The 22,090-nt window shown below is 40.6% G+C and overlaps 1 protein-coding gene across 1 annotated transcript; it reads right to left on the bottom strand.

Annotated features, from left to right (window-relative positions):
* Positions 1-22,066, bottom strand: LOC126379081 (uncharacterized). The gene is made up of 22 exons (XM_050027644.1): positions 21,941-22,066; positions 20,833-21,041; positions 19,501-19,608; positions 18,471-18,566; positions 18,132-18,180; positions 17,762-17,883; positions 16,346-16,445; positions 15,788-15,827; positions 14,729-14,906; positions 13,609-13,775; positions 12,638-12,875; positions 11,396-11,688; positions 9,658-9,858; positions 9,068-9,183; positions 6,634-6,781; positions 6,064-6,196; positions 5,458-5,630; positions 3,793-3,898; positions 3,065-3,207; positions 2,811-2,942; positions 1,034-1,178; positions 1-627 (listed from the first exon to the last, which is right to left on the bottom strand). The coding sequence occupies exons 1-22, from the start codon at positions 21,994-21,996 to the stop codon at positions 464-466; spliced, it is 3,117 nt and encodes a 1,038-aa protein (XP_049883601.1). The 5' UTR covers positions 21,997-22,066; the 3' UTR covers positions 1-463.
* Between the last annotated feature and the right edge of the window lie 24 nt (positions 22,067-22,090).

The raw sequence follows: 22,090 nt of genomic DNA, 5'->3' as shown, positions 1-22,090 counted from the left end.
AGATGGTGTACTTACTGGAATCGGGACCAATACTGCGTGTCATCATAGCGTGTCATTATGCTTAAACGATTTGATACTAAGTTATAAAACTTTAAACTTACAGCTATTGACAAGATCTGCTGAAATACTACTGATAAAATAACCCTATAGTTGGTTGAGGACTGGTTGCACACATTGGCTCAGCATGCTTGTCCAACACTGGCCCAATGTCATAGAATAAGAAATAAACTATGTATAGAACGGCAACTCTCCGCTCCCCACCAGCGTCTGAGCTAGGTTTACCTCACCCCCTCGAACTTACTTTAGCTTTCAATCGTATGGGCTTCAGACGTCACACACACATCTGTGTACACGCGCATCTGCGCGTGTACGATAACGTCAATGTGTAGTGTCTGTGTAAAACGTGGTTGTTTGTATGAAGTGTCCTGGGTATGCTTAAGGTCGACAAGCTCTTATACTGCGCTCAATCAGACGCCACATTCATGTAGATAAATAGAGCGAGTATATTTAGGATGGTGATCGGTAGACAAAACACGAGGTACCGCCAGGCGCCTATGCGGTAACCCTGTTGCCACGCCGACGCGGCCCCAGCAATGGCCACACCTGTTCCCAGGATTGTACCTGACCCTGTAGAAAAGAAAAAAGAAATATTTATTCATCACCAGCCCATTAACGTCCCCACTGCTGGGGCGTGTGCGTGTATGGAACTTTAATGAATGTGGTGGAGGAGTACTTATGTCAGGATCGAAGGATATGATATATTTTTTTCTCTTATTTTATTTAACTTTTTTGCGCGCTACACTGCAGCTGTACAAGTGTACATACTGTATCCTCTGCCGAAGGTTGTCTGGAAGAGATCGCTGTTAGCGATAAGGCCGCCTTTGCCCACCTTACAATAAGTTTATCCTATAAATGTTTTGTAAATTTGTGTGCAGTAAAGTGTTTTATTATTATTACACGAAATCCCAAAGTCTGCTAACCCCGTTGGGAAAAATGCGTGAGTTTATATACGTATATATTATTATATTATTACCTCCAACGTTGGCTCCAAATGTCAAAGCCCACACCAAATAAGGAATTTTCTCCAGTGGTACAAGTTTACCGAATAAAATGCCGACTTTGATTAACACAGAAACAGCAGCAAAGTTTGAGATTAAGCAAGACATAATGCCCCCAATCTGTAATTAATAATCAGATTAAATATACACGAATAATAATCGGATTATACACGAATCATAATAAGATTATACACGAATCATAATCGGATTATACATGAATCATAATCGGATTATAACTACTTAGATTATACACGAATTAAGTAATAACATTGACACGAGGGTTGATGAGGTTGGTAATTCACCTTACAAACCATACGATAGGAAAAGGATACACGAGTTGTAATCACATTATAAAAGTTAAAGGTCTGTCTACAACGCTAGCTACGATTGGCTCGCACAGCCATGAAAGAAAGTGCATTTCTTCGAGGCAATGACGTCATAAATCGTCTGAAACAGACGTATAAGGCCAATGATGACGTCTGTCTGTTATTGATGAAGCTATTTTTTTCGTGTTGGTCTCGTCTTGCATTGGTTGCGGAAGTGTCCAATTATCCCACATTTTAAGCAGATTCTTCCTGTCGCGTTGATGCGTTATGTCCCGAACAACATGCCTCTTGCTTCCTCTTTCACACTCTTGTTTCCAATTATTTATTGTCAGATTTTATTGTACTTAATTTGACGTTAAGTATCTTATTGGGCGGAAGGCAAGAGGGAAACCACTGCCCTATTTTTCCCTAAAAAGTAGCATGGAGACTGCTACACCGACAAGAGCGTGGCTCTTAAATTTGTGATGATGATCTTATTGACACCCTGTTCGCTCGCGTGTCGTGTATTAGTTCAAAACATTGTATGGCGGCCATCTTGTTTTTCCGCCATTTTGTTCGGCAATTGGATTCGACCAACCTAGTGAGTGCACTCTTGTTTGCATACAAAAATGTCACTTCAAGAAGGTGAGAGTGAGACAAACAATCCGCGCGCGCTCCCCCTACTCCTTAGAACATGAGTGTAATAACAAGAGTCATCATTTTATACCCAAAAACGAAGGCAAAAGATGTATTAGTCTGAAATCCATGAAATTAGGAGGCAACATCGGACAGCGCCATCAATATTAGGGAACATGTCCTGGGGAATTAAAATGGCCACATCGAAGCAATTCATCTAAGAAAGCAATATTGTTATTTGTCATTTGTTTTGCATTGCGCACTTACCTACTTTTTATGCGCAAATGTCAAATTGCAATATTGCTTTTTAGATGAATGAAAAGTCGTGGAAAGTCCCTCGTTAAATAAAATAAAATCCCGGTGGGGAGACGTCACAAAAATCACTTTGTGATCCCTAGTTCGGTTAGGACATTACAGGCTGATCACCTGATTGTCCGACGGTAAGATGATCCATGCTTCGTAAGTAACGCTATATTACTTAATATTCAATATCTCCTGTACTTAAAGGTTGCCTGGAAGAGATTGCTACTTAGCAATAAGGCCGCCTATTGTACTAATTCTATTTCTCTTTTGTTTTGTTTTTTGTTTTTTCCTGTTTGTGCAATAAAGTATTTGTTATGTTATGTTATGTTAACGTTAAGCCGTTGGTCCCAGTTACTACTTACTGATGTGAGTAATACATGAGCCATGTCAGGGGCCTTTGGCGGCTCAATCGTAACCCTGACATCAGGTCTGGAAGAAATCTCTTTGATGAGGCTGGTATTCTACCTCACAACCCGCATATTAAGAAGAAGAATAACATATAGCTAACCCAGAGAAGGTTCTGTTTTCCTTGGTTCATTACGGAGTTTATGTATGTCGACTGTGACGGGTCTTTTGGGAATGAAGAATGGTCTTCCATTTTCTTATATAATGTATCGTGTAGGTTAAACGTTTGTAAAGTCTGCAATTAAAAAGAGGTCTTGGTTAAGATAGTTTCCTTAGCCTCTAGCCTTTGCTTGGAGCATACTCCACCACGCTCCACTGTGAGTTGGTGAGGGTGTTTGAGCTGGTAAAAAAGTTTACCTTTTCAAGGAAGAATAGGCAGAGGAACACCCAGATGGTACTCCAGTCCACCTTCCACAGCAGCAGGTTGAGGTCCATGGGGTTCACCAGTATGAGGAGCAAACCTGTGCAGATCACCATAATCCAGCCTATGTATGACACGCCTGCAACAAACCAACTTTGTAATACTCCATCATCATCATTAATTCAAGAGCCACGCACTTGTCGGTGTAGCATTCTCCATTCTTGTCTATCAAAGGCCAATTCATTCGCTTCCTTATACAATACAATACAAAAACACTATTGCACTTAAAATAAATATTAAACGTGGGGCCCCTCTGAAATTTAGTCATAATGACAGTATTCTACTAGTGTAGTCCTATCATTTGATACCCATATTGAGGGGGTTGTGGAAAAATACGAACCCAGTCCGCCATTTTGGAACGGCGGCCATCTTGGATTTTATATTTTGACATAATCACAGTATTCTACTTGTGTAGCCCTTTTATTTGATACCCATATTGAGGGGGTTGTGGAAAAATATGTAATCCGCCATTTTGTACTGGCGGCCATCTTTATTTACAATGTTATTGATTTTATTATATTGTATTGTCATCGGAGTCGTGAAAACATCACCAACCCGCAGTGACCCGCTTCGGTTGTATGAGGGCAGGCCTGTGCCTAGCAGTGGGACGTATACAGGCTGTTTATGTTGATGGACCCAAAGAAACTAACCTGAGAATTCTTACCTAAGCCATACATGTTAAACTTCTTGAAGTAAAACAAAAGGGCAAACACGAAGAGAGTGAGACCCAGCTTAAATAATACAGGGTAGTCTGTGATCTCGTGAAATTTCTGAAAAAAAAAGAAAATAGAAGAGTTTTTGTAGAAAGAAATGTAGGTCGCGTAGATCAGCTGGAAGTAATCTCTTTTTTACCGACTTCAAAAAAGGAGGAGGTTCTCAATTCGACCGTATTTTTTTATGTTTGTTCGGACATAACTTCGTCGTACATGAACCGATTTTGATAATTCTTTTTTTTTAGAGATAAGCTTACCTGTCTGTTTTTTTTGTGTCTGTTTTATTGTGTACAAATAAATAATCATTTTTTATTTTCGGACACCATAGACACAGACCAACATACATTATTACACATTGTTTTAGGTTTACGCGGTTATTATCATAATTAAAACACATAGTGGTGCTAATTCCTGTAAACACCATTCAATTTTATTTTAAGTTATATCTGTCATTTTCTTATCCGCCGAAAAGGAAAGGGACGGGTAATCGACCAGCATAAAATTTATGGAACACACGTCGTTTTTAAGCAGAAATCTAAAACAACCGTCTAAAAATTTTATATTGGCCAATAACCCGACAGAATTATGTTGACAGCACACGTCAAACGGTTTGCATACCAGCGAGATACCTTTTTGATGCGCCCGGGTTATTCATTCATTTACTCATTCTTCCTAAAATTACGAGCTGTCAATCATCCGCCCCTTTCCTTTTACCTATCTTTGGAATACTGTGGGGGTGATTCAGCTCACAATTCTGAGTGGAATTTTCTATCGCAAACTCATGAAAACGTTGAGTGTTTTTTTTTTAATTATTTTCAGTTCCATTCTAATGTCGTACGGCATCTTGCTGTGGGGTCATGCTGCAGATATTAACAGCATTTTTGTTCTGCAAAAGCGAGCCATTCGGGCGATTTACAAATTGGGACCCAAGATGTCACTTAGAAATAAATTTAAAGAAATTAATATTTTAACTTTGGCATCACAATATATCTTTAAAAACTTAATATATGTAAAAAAACATATAGGATTATTTGCAAAAAATAGCGATCGGCACATTGTTAATACCAGAAATAAAAATAAACTTGCTTTACAAGTCAGTCGATTACATAAGATTACTAAATCTTTTAAGGGGCAATGTATACGTTTTTACAATAAGATTCCCATTGACATTCAGAATTTGCCTTTCAACTGTTTTAAGACAGTAGTTAAACAAAAACTTTACACAAAAGGTTATTATAAAGTTAGTGATTATTTAGAAGATATGAATGCATGGGATTAACTGTCTGAGAACTGATATTAGGCAGCTAAATTACTCAATTGTAATATACCAATATTTTATGTTTATTTTTATTTTTTTAAAGAACGTCTAGGGCCCTGTGCCGAGGTTTTTCTTGCAGCTTCTTTTCCCCGGCTATACAGGTTGTGAGAAGCTGCAGTAGTTTTAGGCGGATGAGACGTTCGTTATGTAAAATTGACGATTCAAAGTGTAACAATGTTACCTACTGAATAAAGATATTTTTGAATTATTTTGCTACCGAAAATTCCACCTGACATGAACTCGGAATCATGGGCTGAATCATCCTCCTCAGTATTCGGTATGGTGACACTAAACTTACCGGCCTGGGTGGCGTGGGATGTGGGTTCTCGACATCGGCGTATCTCCTCAGCCTGACCCTGTCTATCTCGTGGTACCACTCGATCAGATCTCTCCTCACCGTGTCCCAATGACAACTGGTTCTTTGGATACCAGAGGCCGCCATACGCAGCAACAATTGTTGATGTATCATCTCTGAGAAAGGAGCAAGTTGGTTTTATAATCCCTTTTTTATAGCCTATTTATGCCCTGCTGGGCAAAGGCTTCCCCTTCGTCGAATCGAACATGATGGATCATCTGTAAGAGCAATAGGCTGATCCCCTATCATCATACGGTTTGACATTATCCACTTTAGGACTATGTATCAAAAGTGGTTGCAAATAGTTTCTTGATTATTTGTAGTTCTGCCCACCCCTTCGGGGAATACGGGCGTGAGTTTATGTATGTATGTGGCCAAACATACATACATCATACACTTATGAAATTTGGCATACGTGTTTAGTAGCCCATACACGAATATTGTGCAATTCCAACAATATCCGAAAAAAATAAAATAAAATATTACATACAGGGTAAAATTCACAACCTACTTCTTTTTTGAAGTCGGTTAAAATATCAAGAGTCTTACCAGCATCAGGCGCGTTATTATATTTCTGAGGTCTAAGGAACAGGAACATGACAGCAAGGTAGACTGTGGTCAGGAGTAGACAGATGCCCACACCAGGCATCATTACTCCGGTGTACGAGGTTACCGCGAAGGCCTGCAATCAAAGACATTTTTTTGTTTTGGTGTTCCCCGAAGGGCAAGGCAAAGGGAACTATGCCCATACAGCCATGTCTTATGTGTTTTTTTTCTTGATGATGATTAATGAAATGATGAAAGATGATGACAATTAATGATGAAACCTAAGCCCCCACCCTCGGAGCAGACTCCTACTCCGAACCCCAAACGAATTAAATCAAGTCCGCATAAACTTTCGAGTTATGAAGCGGCTTGTTGGCACGAAGCGAAAATAGATAAGTAATAAATGTGAGGCCGCCCCCTCAGACCTAACCTAACCTGATAAAGAAGTCAAAGACTTGGCCTTTGATAGCCAAGAATGGAGAACGCTACACCGACAAGAGCGTGGCTCTGAAATTGATGATGATGATGAATTTAACTTATTATCATCCGCAAAGACGTGGTTTCTGCACGTACCCCCTCAGAAGCCTCCCATTTCTCTCTCCCATAGTGTATAGCGTAGTTGACATAGTTGTAATCTTTGTCCAAAACGCCAGCTATGTTGGCGTACAGGATCATCGACATCACAACTGGGACTGGATTCAAGTGTCCTTCCTCCAAAGTCCTGCAAAACATAAGTATTATAATTAAATTATTTTCACATACATACATAAACAGGCTATATACGTCCCACTGCTGGGCACAGGCCTCCCCTCAATCAACCGGAGGCATACTCTACCACGCTGCTCCAATGCAGGTTGACCAACGGCTTAACGTGCCCTCCGAAGCACGGAATCATCTTACTTTATCGGACAATCAGGTGATTCAAGCCTGAAAAGTCCTTACCAAACAAAGGACAGTCTCACAAAGTGATTTCGACAACGTCCCCATCGGGAATCGAACGCGGACCTCCAGATCGTAAGCCTAACGCTCTAACCACTAGACTACGGAAGCTGTTAAATTATGTTCTCCACAAATTGGGTATTTGACTGAGTCAAAGATAAATTATAAAATGCTAATCTAGAAATAGATTTGCGCATAATGGGTCAATCAAATCAAATAATTTCGTGTTTTGACGTGTAGTAAAAAGTAACTGATTTGACTAGTTCGAAACTAGCCTATTGCAAGGACTAACGATATTCAAAATAGTTTTAAATTATCGATAGTAGTGATAGGTCATCACTTTCGATAGTTCGCCAACTACACAAGTCTGTCTAGAAATAGAAGTTCCCGAAGTGGGAGGATGTAGTAAGCCTTCCCGCAGAGCGATACCTATGCTCGGGCCCTCCCCGTGAGTAGCGGCATAGCCGTGAAACCAATTACTACACCACGATGGCAAACCAAACTGCAAACAGTCCGCTTTTGCCAAGTTTTGGGCCGATACTATTTAGTTTGACATCGACACGACAAAACGAAGAATAGAAGTTAATGTAAGATGATCAGAGACCAGAAAGGCAAATATTCCATATATTTGCGTCGATCCTGACACACTTTTCTTGCTTCCTCCACATTCAATAAATCGTTTCGAACATGCTCGCCGGTTCAGATTAGATCGTACTAAAGCCTTTTAACGACATCCCCAATTGGCTTTTTTACTTTGTAACAATAAAATATGAAATATGTAGGTATTTATCATTTAACAATTATTATCCAATAGTTTTTTTTTTATAAAGATCATTTTTAAATATTTTATTTGTACGGTCACGAGTACTAATATGTATACACTTTGAAACCATGTCACATTAACTTTTTTGACAAATTAAACCGTAAGTCTCATTAAATGTCAAATATGATAGTGCGACAGGGTTCTAAAGTGGGTACATGATATTGCTCATGACCGTAGAAAATAAAAATCCGATTTTTTTATCTGTGTATATAACAAGACCCGAAACATGATTCAGCTTCGTGGGACGTCACATTTCATAAAATAAACAAAAACTATCTGTCAGGTTTCAAATTATACTGTTAGACAGCTTCTTTGTTTATTAAAATATGACGTCACTGGGCAAAATGTCACGTGACCAAGCGTTTTAGCGCGAAATTTGAAATTAATGAAGAATGATATGACTTTTTCTTTTTCTTTTTTAAAATACTCATCCGAAAACTGTCAAGTAGCCAACTAGGTCAATGTACAGTCATGAGCAATATAATGTACCCACTTTAGGACTCTGTCGCACTAACATATTTGACATTTAGTGAGACTTACAGTTCAATTTGTCAAAAAAGTTAATGTGACATGGTATAGGTCCCGGCAAACTTCTTGAGCATCGACCTTGACTGCGCACAACCGAATTTTAGATCTCTTTGGTGGTACGGTACGGGGCGCGGGGGCGGGTGAGTCCCGCATCGACCGGCTATTGGTAGATCAGTCGATACTTCCCCCGCCCACTCTTGTCTTCGCCCCTTTGACTCCCGAATACACTTGCGTGCAGTGAAACTGTCACGTTTTTGTTATTGCTCTTTTGTTAGTTTTTTTTGTTATTGCTCATTTGTTTAAGTTTAAGAATTAGTTACTAGCACTATGTCTACAGATCCAAAACCTAGCACTAGCTCTGGTATTGCTGGTTTCAACCTCATGGGAATATTATATAAGGAATATTATACTTACCTGACGATTAGTTTTTTATTAAAAATAATAATATAATATAAGTTTTAATAAACTATAATAATATAAGTTTAGTTTTATTTACATAATTATTTTTATAATAATTGTTTTTTTCAATGAAGTTAAGAAAATAATCAAAAGTTCATTTTTTTTGCACGGAAGTGTACGTGCGCGAACTTTCCCCCACTACGACACTCGATGCTCAAGAAGTTTGCCGGGAGTTATACCAAAGTGTATACATATTAATGCTCGTGACCGTACTGCTTGTGTATAAAATCTTTGTCCTCCTTTCGAACAAAAACTAACCTTATCGCCAACGGGTTCATGATCAAAATGGCAACAACATTGTCTACAAGCAAGGATAAACCAAATGTAGTGAAACATATGATTGTCGTGTACACTGCAAAAAATCCGTTTGTTAACTGAAACAAAAAAAAAAACTTAATTTCTAGCCACCATTATGGACGGCGATACATCTCACCACCTATCACACTGGTCTAACAGAAAACTCAGTGAGGCGTGGGTACTTTATAAAGCTGCAGTAGTTTAGGCGGGCAATCAGCTCGCGACAACAGACACTTTAGAACCCCGATACCGACCCCGCCGGCGTATTCGACGATTTCCCTCATTCAGCTCCTAACGCTATCGGCCCTAGGGTCGATTAAATCTTTCAAATATTATCCTCTCAGGCGGCGCCCTGAGCCCAGGTTCGCTGCCAACTGAGCAACCTGTTATCTTAAATTTTGTACCGAACGAGAGCCCGCAGCGCTCCCCATTTGTCCGGCCAAGTAGTTAATGAACTGGCGTGCGTGTATGAAACGATTGATGAATGCAGAGTCCATAGTCTCTGCTGACTCCGATGGGAAATAGGGGTGTTTATGTATGTGTATGTTTACCTTATATAATGAAGAGGATACTAGGTCATATATTCCTGTCTCGCCAGCGACTGCTATGCATATCATGGCGAAGATGACCTCAAACAGGTAGTCCAGGTTTAACCAGGTCACTATAGTATCATGTCCAGGTCTCACACGCAGATATGCCAGTATTGCAACGCACGCTACTCCTATTACGAATACTGCCAACATGCGATTAGCCTATAAAAAGAAGTATACAGGGTGTTAGTTACATCCTAACAAAAACTTTGAGGGATGATTTCAGGCCATGATTCTGATTTGGTATCAAGTTGAATTTTCCGTCGCAAACGTATGGAAATGAAAATAATTAAAAATAAAAAACACTAACAGTTTCATGAAAGTGTCAAAAATTCCACTTGATTTATTTTATTTTTACTTATTTATTTATGGATCACTTACAGCTATGGACATTATAACATTTAGTTAGAACATAGTTAAACAAAGTAAAACAGTACTTATATGTAAGCCTATTACAAGTGAACACAACATTCACCATAAAAAGAAAACAACATCTAGTCTGTTGAGACTAACTACTCAACAGCTAAAATCTCACTATTAATAACACTAATATATGGTATTATTGCACTAGATGGTACAAAAAAAAAATAAAACAAATAAACTATACTAATTTAACAATTTGATATCGACTAAGAATCGTGGCACAACCCGGACACTTCATACAAACAACCTCGCTATACACAGACACTACACATTGACATTATCGTACACACGCATCTGTGTGTGTGACGTCTGATGCCCGTACGATTGAAGACTAAAGTAATACCGAGAGGGGGTGAGGTAAACCTAGCTCAGCCGTTAGTGGGGAGCGGAGAGTTGCCGTTGTACATGTAGTATTATTCCTCATTCTTTGCTAATACTGAGGGGAATGAATCAGCTCATGGTTCTGAGTTAATATCAAATAGAATTTTCCGTCATCAATTTAAGAGCCACGCTCTTGTCGGTGTAGCATTTTCCATTCCAGTCTATCAAAGGCCAATTCCTTGACTTCCCTATAAGACACGACGTTAACCTGTTCTTTAATCTGTTCCATGTAAGCTCGAACACTCGAGCTGGAACTGAAAATCTCTTTAAACAACCCAAAAAGTACTGTAAACCGGCGAGTATGCAAGAAGTCTTTGATGAGTGGAACTCCGTAGGCTCTTAGGCATTTTTACCATTACATTTCAGCTTTTTAAGTTGTGTTATATAAATCAACATTACGTTTCGGTTACTTATAGCACGAATTGTCACCCCGGTGACAACTGGGAAGACAATTCCCAGCTGTCTCCCCGGGGTCAGGGCTAGAGGCGACTATTGGGAATAATTGAGCTTATGTTTTATACGGGACACCATCCACTACACATGGGTAAGCCGACATGACGTCACATTTAATTTAGGTATAAGTTTCTGTGTTCGTTCTCCATGTTCTATATAGAAAATATTTCACGTGTGCGTTATTTGGCCTTTGATGTGATGTTACTGTAATGTATATATACGTAATCCGTGTCTGTAACATCTGTCTTGCTTTTTTTGTAATTGTTTTAGTGGAAATTTTATATGTTGTTGTTTTTTTTTGTGTGGCGTCCTTTTATAATAAACTATTTCTATTAAACTATTTCTAATATTATTATACTATCTCTATAATAAAATAATTATATTCTGTGGTGTCCTAAATAATAAATGTTTCTTTCTTTCTATGTTATGGCAGATATCTCACCTGAAGAAACAGCAACAGGAAAAGAAGTCCTAGTAGAATTAAACTGTATTTAGTGCAGTCGGCTGGTTGTACCACATTCGGTGGTTTCGGGGTCGTCGTGGTGGTCGTGTACCGAGGGTCGATGCCCTTCAGCACTTGTATGGAGAACGCGACCGAGTCCAAATCCTTATTATCATCCAAGGCTTGCTGCGTGCTCATGTTTAAGGAATATTTCAATCCGTAAATGACGGACAGATCACTGTTATTAGTTTTGTTTGCATAATGGATATGTCCGTAGCGTCGTCCGCCAACAGCTGAAATTGTATTTTTTTTTACACTGAAATGTATAAACAGCCCTTTGCTACTATATAAGTCCCTCTGCTGGGCACAGGCCTCCCCTCAATCAACCGAAGGGGGTATAGAGCTTACTCCACCACTCAGCTGCACTGCGGATTGGTGGACACTTTTGCTAAGGATTTTTTCTAAAAAAAAAAGCGTCTAAACCGTGTCGTAAATGCGTAACAACTTATGTATGTAGTATAAGTTCGTTCGCTCAAATAAAGATGTCATCTGTTCAAATAAAATGCAATATCGGTTGTACAGTGTCGTTAAACGCCGCGGACACTTTTTTTTTTACACAGATTGGTTGTCTATTTGTTATACGAGGTCATGGCACATTAATTAGAATACCAATGCATCTCATTCCGGCATGCCATAGCAGTTGACTACACATTACATCTTCCTCTTCGGTCACTTTCGTAATTCAAGTTTCATAAATGATTCCAATAAAAAATAATTTTCAGAGTTAGGGTAGTATTAATAAACTAATCTCAGCTGAGACTGCCCTCAAGATCATGCTCAAGTCTCTGTTTTTATATGAGAACTGTCACATTGACAAGCTCTTGAGGGCCGTCTCAAAGCTGAGATTGGTTTATTAATACCACCTTAAATGTATGGTAGAATCATATAATCCTACCGGAAAAACTACAGAGACATATATTTTCCATGTCATCAATCTACCGTGTTATAAATCTACCGTGTTATCAACCTACCGAGACATAAATCTACCGTGTCATCAACCTACCGTGGCATAAATCTACCGTGTCAAATCTACCGGGACATAAATCTACCGTGTCAAATCTACCGGGACATAATTTAAATCTACCGTGTCAATTCTACCGGGACATAAATCTACCGTGACATAACCTACACGCTGAATATAGCGTAATAAGAGTATGGCGTAAGAAAAATCAGTTCACAAACCTTTGAAATTCGCGAAAGTGTAGCTGTAGAACCGTTCGTTGCCCCATCGTACAAAGTTGTATGGAAACTTCACGGCAAACACCGACATGGGGTGGCGGGAGAGATTGTAGCGGGTCAGGCGCACAGTGATCGTTACGGAGCTATACCTTAGGGTTTTATAATACATACCATAATCATAATACGCTCTCCATACTGTGGTCACGGCTGAGTAAGAATCCTCGTAAATCCGATGGTCCACCTATCAAGTAGGAAAAAGACATTTAAGAAGAACAAATCCAAGGAGATTATCGGATTTCGGCGCATAAGCACGCCCCGGACGCCTCATACAAAATACCTCGTTTACACAGATAGTTCACATTGACGTTATCGTACACCCGCATCTGTGTGTGTGTGTGTGTGTGCGTGTGTGTGTGCGTGTGTGTGCGTGTGTGTGCGTGTGTGCGTGTGTGCGTGTGTGTGTGTGTGTGTGTGTGTGTGTGTGTGTGTGTGTGTGTGTGTGTGTGTGTGTGTGTGTGTGTGTGTGTGTGTGTGTGTGTGTGTGTGTGTGTGTGTGTGTGTGTGTGTGTGTGTGTGTGTGTGTGACGCCCATACGATCGAAGACTAAAGTAAGACCGTGGGTGAGGTAATCCTAGCTTTGCCGCTGGTGGGGAGCGGAGAGTTGCCGTTCCATACGTAGTTTGGCGGCGAGGCATGTGCTGCCGCCAAAAGATCAGGGTATCGAACAGAGCATAGTGGGTACCCTGATAGCCACAAGTTGGTAGTGTGACTGGGGATCGACAATCCACTAGTGTCAAGTAAGAAGTTGTAACATAACATTATGCGTCGCGCTGTGTAAACTTCGATAGCGCGTTTCAGGCCTGCATTATTGAATGGTGGCGCCATCTGTTGCATGTGGGTGGAACTAGCTGGTCAACTAGTTGGGTCCGCCACAGTAGTATTATTCTTTATAAGCTGTATATATATATATTTACCTCAACCGCTTCAGCTTCCTGTCGTTTCACATCGGTTCGGTTAAACTTGTTACTGTTGTAGTACAGACGTTCGTACTGACAATTAAAGAATACATTGGATTCAGCAAAAGGCCCCATGTACTGAACTTCCAAATCCACGCCTTCATAAGTGTTATCTATGACAAGAACTGAAATACAAAAAGAAACATTATTATAAATTTATAACTATTATGTGGCGGACCCAACTAGTTGGCCACCTAGTTCAGCCCACATGCAACAGATGGCGCCACATTAAATAATGCAGTCTTCAAGCAGTCGTGAAACGCGGTATCGAAGTTTATATAGCGCGACGCATATATACAACTTCCAACATGACACCGTTGGATCTGCGATCCCTAGTCACACTACCAACTTGTGGCTAGCGGGGTACTACGCTCTGTTGCGTACCCCAAAAACATCCTTTGGCGGCAGCACACCCTCGCCGCCAAAATTATTTTCACAAAGTGAGACTATCTTTTGTTTAGTAAGGACTTTTCAGGCTTGAATCACCTGATTGTCTAAAAAAGTTAATGATTCCGTGCTTCAGAGGGCACGTTGCCCCACCAACCCCAAGTTGGTAAAATCACCTCCACCAACCCGCAGTGGAGCAGCGTGGTGAAGTATGCTCCATACCCCCTCCGACTGATTGAGGGGGTCTGTCCCCAGTAGTGGGACGTATTTACGCTGTTTATGATTGATGGATTATTATTCTCATATTTTTCTAATAAGTCGCTGTGGTTCTGTGGTACACCGGCTTGCTTCTCAAACGGGGAGCGTCGGTTCAAACTCCGATACCGGACTTGCACCAATGAGTTATTATTTTATCTTCCTTCTATCTAGTAACCGGACAAACAGTTTAACGCGCTTTTCGATGCCCGGATCGTCTTACTTTCGGCCGCATATCTGGAGTAATTGGTCTTATTATAGTTGTCTATATTTTTAGTAATGTAAAATTGTAAGCCTATGTTCAATAAAGATTATTATTATTTTTTTTTTTTTATTATTCAGGTGACCAGTCTGTAATGTTCTGACCAAACTAGGGATAAGGGTCTCTACCGGGGTTCGAACCCGCGACCAGATTAGGTAGCTATGTAATACTAACATTTGAAGTGCTGATCCTTGTCGATATATGTGTTCAGTTCCTTGGGCAACACTATAGGGACTGGCACCACATTGATCCAGCCAGCACTTGAGAGGAACCAGAACAGCAACCCAGACCAAATGCCCAGGAATATGGCCATCTTCGCCAAAAACGCTAGCCATTTCAGACATCTGGTGCACTGGAATTAAAAAAGAACTTAGACACAACGTACAGTACGTACCGTAACGTACGTATAACTCCCGGCAAACTTCTTGAGCATCGAGTGGTGTCGTAGTGGGGGAAAGTTCGCGCACGTACACTTCCGTGCAAAAAAAATGAACTTCATTAAAAAAAAACAATTATTATATTATTTAATTATGTAAATAAAACTAAACTTATATTATTATAGTTTATTAAAACTTATATTACCATATTTAATAAAAAACTAATCGTCAGGTAAGTATAATATTCCTTCCATGAGGTTGAAACCAGCAATACCAGAGCTAGTGCTAGGTTTTGGATCTAGACCGCGTGCTAGTAACTAATTCTTCAACTTAAACAAATGAGCAATAACAAAAACGTGACAGTTTCACTGCACGCAAGTGTATTCGGGAGTCAAAGGGACGAAGACAAGAGTGCGCGGGGGAAGTATCGACTGATCTACCAATAGCCGGTCGATGCGGGACTCACCCGTCCCCGCGCCCCGTACCGCACCACCAAAGAGATCTAAAATTCGGTTGTGCGCAGTCAAGGTCGATGCTCAAGAAGTTTGCCGGAACCTATACGTACCGTATTATTGGGTATGACCTCATCATCATCAGCCCATTAACGTCCCCACTGCTGGGGCACGGGCCTTCCCTATGGATGGATAGGGCGATCGGGCCTTAAACCACCACGCGAGCCCAGTGCGGATTGGTGGTTATTAACTACTGCTAATGCAGCCGGGACCAACGGCTTAACGTGCCTTCCGAAGCAGGGAGGAGCTCGAGATGAAAACTTTTTTTTTGTGGTCACCCATCCTATGACCGGCCTCTGCGAAAGTTGCTTAACTTCAACAAAAAAGATAAACTGTTATCTTACATAGTTGTGCCTCGCTTCATACTCTGCTTGCTCTTCTTCGCTAAAAAATAAAAGAATAAAAATAGAGAAACTTTAATCAAAGGTCGCCACACACAAAAACAAGAAAACATTTAAAATTTTCACAAAACAATTAAGTACAAAAAAGCGAAACGGATGTTCGTAGAAATGATCATGGCAGTGGACGTCCTTCTCCTGGTAGTTGCGGCTTCCGAATACATCCCGCTCGGGGACGGTACTGAAAAGTATCGGCGTCCGAAGAACGTAATTATACGATCCCGACGACCCGATTACTCTAGCCATAGAGGCAGCTAATCAGCTCGTGACAACAAACACTTTAGAACCCCGATACCGACTCCGCTGCCGTGGTCATTTCCATCATTCAGCGCTCATCGCTATCGACTCACTAGAGTCGATTCATTTTTTCAAATATTTTCCTCTCAGACTACGCCCTGAGCCCAAGTTCGCGCCCAACTGGGCACCCTCAGACCTGTTGTCTTAAATTTTGTACCGGGTGAGAGCCCTCAGCTCTTAACTGTGTTGCTACTACACTATACTTACACAGTCATGCAAACAGAGCTGGGAGGTTGGTCAGGTCGGCAGATGCAAGGCGGCTTGTATCTTATACGAGGTTGCGTCACCTCTCCATACGGCTTGGCATCTGTGGGTAGTAAAATATTAACATAGCGTCTACTTATGAAGAAGTTAAATAAAAACTTTACAAAAAAGGTTATTATAAAGTTAGTGATTATTTAGAAGATATGAATGCATGGGATTAACTGTTATAAGGCAGCAAAATTACTCAATTGTATACCAATATTTTATATTTATTTTTATTTTTTTAAAGAACGTCTAGGGCCCTGTGCCGAGGTTTTTCTTGCAGCTTCTTTTCCCCGGCTATACAGGTTGTGAGAAGCTGCAGTAGTTTTAGGCGGATGAGACGTTCGTTATGTAAAAATTGACGATTCAAAGTGTAACTATGTTACCGACTGAATAAAGATGAATTTGAATACCAGTAAGAGTAAGGGAAAGGAGAAAAAGATTGAGAGTTATTGAGGAGAGAAAAGGCAAGATGATTGGACACTTAATAAGACACGACGAAATTATTAGAAACATTATAGAAGGGAAGATAGAAGGAAAGATGGGAAGCGGAAGGCGAAGAAGAGCTTACATGGAACAATGTAAAGAGAAGGCGAATGTCAAGTCTTATAAGGAAGTGAAAGAATTGGCATTTGGCGTTTGATAGACAAGAACTTTGTAATGTTTTTGTGTTGTTATTGTGGCATCCTCTAATTATACTTTCTTTCTCTCTCTTCTTCCTACCTACTTTCCTTCCTTCTTTTTTTATTTTTTTCTTTCTAATGCAGCACCGACAAAACTTTGGCTCTTAAATTAATGGTGATGATGACCATGTCATCACACCTGTATCATCAAAAGGGCAGGCAGAGGTGTAGATATAGTAAAAACCCACGTCTCGCCAGCTTATTAGTTTCTCGCTCACATCTGGCCACTATATTACAATATTAACGGCGTAACTGGTCTAGTTGAGCGTTGTGCTCACGATCTGGAGGCCCCGGGTTCGGATCCCAGTGGGGACATATCACAAAAATCTGTGATACCTAGTTTGGCAAGGAGCAGGCCTAGTTTGCAGGCTGATCACCTCATTATCCGAAAGTAAGAGTATCCGAAGCCGTTGGTCCTGCTTACTACTTACTGATGTAGGTATGTGGTTATTACATGAGTCATGTCAGGGGCCTTTGGTAGCTCAATAGTAACCCTGACACCAGGGTTGATGAGGTTGGTCATCCACCTCACAACCCACACGACAGAAGAATACAATATTGTTACAATACTCCCAGTTTTGACGCGTGCTCCTCTACCTTAGACCACATCGTTGCATAAGACCAGGCTAGATTGTGGTCAAACGCACTCAAAAATCTTTTAATAAAAAATATAAATGAGGGTATCCCGACTTACTCTTGGCATCGTCCAGGTAATATATCCTGAAGGCGCTCTGGAAGGGTCTCTTTTCTCTCTTTAATGGTTGCGGACTACTCCGGGCCTTCCCTGCCCAAGTGTTGGACCTCTGCCGATACGACCTGGAAATCAAACATAAGTCACAATTTCATACTTTTTGCTTCTGTAGGAATGGAATCTAAGCTAAGCTAACCAAACAGATTTGACAGGTCCTGTTTTTTACAGAAACGACTGCATCTGACCTTCTAATTCGAAAAAGGGATATCCAGCCCGATACAGGTTAGGTCATATACCTCCAAAACGCATTTCTCGGGAATGTTGGTTTCCTCAGACTATCAAAAAAAATGAAATAAAAAAAAAATTCGCTTACCCAAGAACAATTTGGGGGTGCCACGTTTTTCTCTCGTTTCCCTTTTGGTCTGGAATTAAGAAAAAAATATCCAAAGTTTAGCAAAACGAAGCATGGGATAGATTGTCAGTTTTTTTCTATTCATCAATTACTTTTATGAATTTTAATAAAGAAAATTTTTATAATAAGCGCGACATTTTGCACGTTTTTCTACGACGCCACATTGCGGTTGCTTTTCCACACAAATTCCATAGCAATTTCGTGTTTTGACGTTAAGTAAAAAGTAACTGATTTGACTAGTTGGAAACTAGCCAATTAGTATGTGCAGTGTCCTGGAAGTGGTAAGACCCTGACACTTACCGGTATGGACATCTGCCGTCGTGACCACATGACTTCTCTTGTGTTTAGCGATATCTTTAGGCTTCATCCCAGTACTTCTGTCGCGTTTGGAGACACCTTAGACAAAAACGTTTTTGTTTTCAATAATAGGATCATTAAAGAACACAAAGTTAAAATTCTGTTTTTAAGTTTCTATTACTTTGTTTTAAGTTTACGCGGTTATTACCATAATTAAAGCACATAATAACGGGTTATCCCGTGATCATGGCACTTGCAACAGTGTCGAAAGTCGAAATATCGGGAGTCTCATATCCCCATTTAAACGCGGTAAGAACCCGTTATTATGTGTGCTTTTTCTATTACTTTTATTATTAATATGGAAACGCAGTAGAAATAAAGGGTTTAAACTACACGAATTTATTTTTTTGGGCTCTTGACTCTCAGCGAGGTCGCAGATTCGAATCCAGCATGAGCCTAAACCTAGACCAATCATTTTCGAATGCATTGGCCCATGAATTATTATCACACGCTCACGTGCACTAGCCGGGTTCGAATCCCAGTGGGGAAAAATCACTTTGTGATCCCTAGTTTGGTTAGGTCATTATAGGCTGATCATCTGATTGTCCAGAAGTAACATAATCCGTGCTTTGGAAGGCATGTTAAGCCGTTAGTCCCGATTGCTATTTACTGATGTAAGTACGTAGGTAGTCGTTACTTGAGTCACGTCAGGAGCCTTTGGCGGCTCAATAATAACCCTGACACCAGGGTTGATGAGGTTGGTCATCCACCTCTACGATACTATAGAAGAAGATCACGTGCTTTAAACGCGGTGAAGGAAAACATCGCGAGGAAACCCACATTTCCTCGCCTTAACCCGTATCGGGCTGCAAACTTCACGGACTGGAAGGTCAGACAGTCAGCCGCTTCTGTGAAAAAAATGGACCTGTCAAATGTTCAGGTTAGAGCGGACCTGTGAAATGCAACTATGCTAAGAAGATTATCTGGCAATTTATCGTAAAAGTTACAAAGTCCTATCAATGTTTTTTTTTACCTGCCATCTCCACTTCAGTGCCAACGTTGCGCTTAACGACTCTATCAGCCATCACCTCAATACTTCTGTCGTGTTTAGAGACACCAGTTGCTCTTTCTATCACAGTACCTGTAAAAGCGCGATGCAATAAAACATAAAATATAATAAAAAGCATAGGTTGTTATATTGACCACAATCTCACCTGATGTTAAGTGACGATGTGGTGTAAGAGACTCCCAGATTATAACGAGTTGGTAAAGCAGACGAACAACCAGCAGTGAAGCAGCGTGGTGGAGTAAGCATACCCCCTTCGTTTGTTTATATAGCATAACATAAAATAACATAACAAATACTTTATTGCACAAACAGGAAAAAACAAAATACAAAACAAAAGAGAAATAGAATTAGTACAATAGGCGGCCTTATTGCTAAGTAGCAATCTCTTCCAGGCAACCTTTAAGTATAGGAGATATTGAATATTATGTAATATAGCGGGATAGTGCAGCATGGGAATACTTGTACATATAAAAATAAATACACTTTCGACTACATAATAATAATACACATAATTATAATTGTTATAATAAATAAATATCACTACTTAAACTACTACATATACTATGGAAGAAAAGGAGTAGATAGATGCGCCTCACTGCTGGGCACAGACTCCCCTCAATCAAACTGCTGCTGCACTGCTGGTTAGTCGTCTGGAAGAAATCGCTTTAAGCGATAAGGCCGCCATTTGCCATGTACTTAGTTAAGAGACTTTTTGTAATTATTTCTTTTTATTTTGGTGCAATAAAGTGTATTTTGTATTTGTATTTTGTATTTTAGTCGTCTGTTTTTCCAACTCGTTGTAATCTGGGAGTTCCCTAGACCACATCGTCACTTACCATCAGGTGAAATGGCGGTAGTGTGTATTATTAAAAAAAGGGTCATCTTACTTTTTCGGACAATCAGGCGAGTCAAGCCTGCAATGTCCTTGCCAACAACTTTTGTGACGGGAAATTCCACTTGATATCAATTCAGAATCATGGCCTGAATCACCCCTCAAAGTTTTCGTTACGATGTCACTAACACTGTATATTATTATTATCTAAGGGTGGTATTAATAAACTAATCTCAGCTGAGACTGCCCTCAAGATCATGCTCAAGTCCATGTTTTAACTACTAAGAACTGTCACATTGACATGATCTTGAGAGCAGTCTCGAAGCCGAGATTAGTTTATTAATACCACCTTTTTTGACGTGACCTATTGTAGGTTTGCCCCAAATGGCATTACCTACTTGGCCGGACAAATGGAGAGCGCTGAGGGCTCTCACCCGGTACTTAATACCACCGTAAATGCGTACCAATGTTGCGTTTAGCTTTGTTCGCCGCCATTTCCACCACAGTTACGATGCTGCTGTCGTTTTCACAGACATCTTCAACCACAGAGCTGCTCTTGTACCTGGCGAGACTTGCAGCCATCTCAACCACGGTAGTGCTGTTGCATCTCGCCATCTGGTCCATGTTTATTAGCTTCACGCTCACATCTGGCCACGACAAGGATCTTGCTCGTCTAAGTTAGTAAAAAATGGTGTAATTTCAATACAATATTCCATCTACGGACAAGGCGTCGGCGGGCATTTCATTCTTATGCTGTGGATAGGAGGAGCTCGGTGGCGCAGCGGTAAACGCGCTCGGTCTGCGATTGTTGAAGTTAAGCAACTTTCGCAAAGGCCGGTCATAGGATGGGTGACCACAAAAAAAAGGTTTCATGTCGAGCTCCTCCGTGCTTCGGAAGGCACGTTAAGCCGTTGGTCCCGGCTGCATTAGCAGTCGTTAATAACCGTCTATCCGCACTGGGCCCGCGTGATGGTTTAAGGCCCGATCTCCCTATCCATCCATAGGGAAGGCCCGTGCCCCAGCAGTGGGGACGTTAATGGGCTGGTGATGAGTTGTGGATACCAATGTACCTTAACTACTTAGCCTGAAATACCTAAGATACCACATCCCGGACACTTCATACAAACAACCTTGTTTAACACAGACACGATCTGGTGCGGGACGGAGAATGGCCGTTCTATAGGGTCCGCTTACCTAACCTGAAGATGTGACAGGTCCGGTTTTTCACAGAAACGATTGCCTGTCTGACCTTCCAACCCGCGAAGGGAAAACCAGCCCAATACAGGTTAGATCACATCTCCGAAAATGCATTTCTCGGGAATGTGGGTTTCCTCACGATGTTTTCCTTCACCGCTGTGCACGTGATAATCATTTATGATCCAAACATGAATTCGAAAATAAACTCGACAGTCATTGGTTTAGGCCTGTGTTTTCGAACCTGCGACCTCAAAGTGAGAGGCAAGCGTTCCACCAACTGGGCTACCACAGATCACCGACCGTTCATTATTCTATGACGTCGCTGCGACCTGTCGTGTGAGATACGCCTTACAGGGTAGACAGAATATTACTTACACATCCGAAGGCTCTGCTATTACGTTTACCCGTTGCGTCAGTGTTGCCACTTTCATTTTATCTTCATCTTTTTGATCAGGCAGGATTCTTTCTGAAGACAAAATATTAATCTAGTCTGAAATTCGCATTCTTAATAAAAAAAAACCGATT

Source organism: Pectinophora gossypiella, chromosome 28 (genome assembly GCF_024362695.1).
Source record: "Pectinophora gossypiella chromosome 28, ilPecGoss1.1, whole genome shotgun sequence".
NCBI lineage: Eukaryota > Metazoa > Arthropoda > Insecta > Lepidoptera > Gelechiidae > Pectinophora > Pectinophora gossypiella.
Note: the sequence above shows the minus strand (reverse complement) of the source record. Positions and strands in the feature narration are given on the sequence as shown.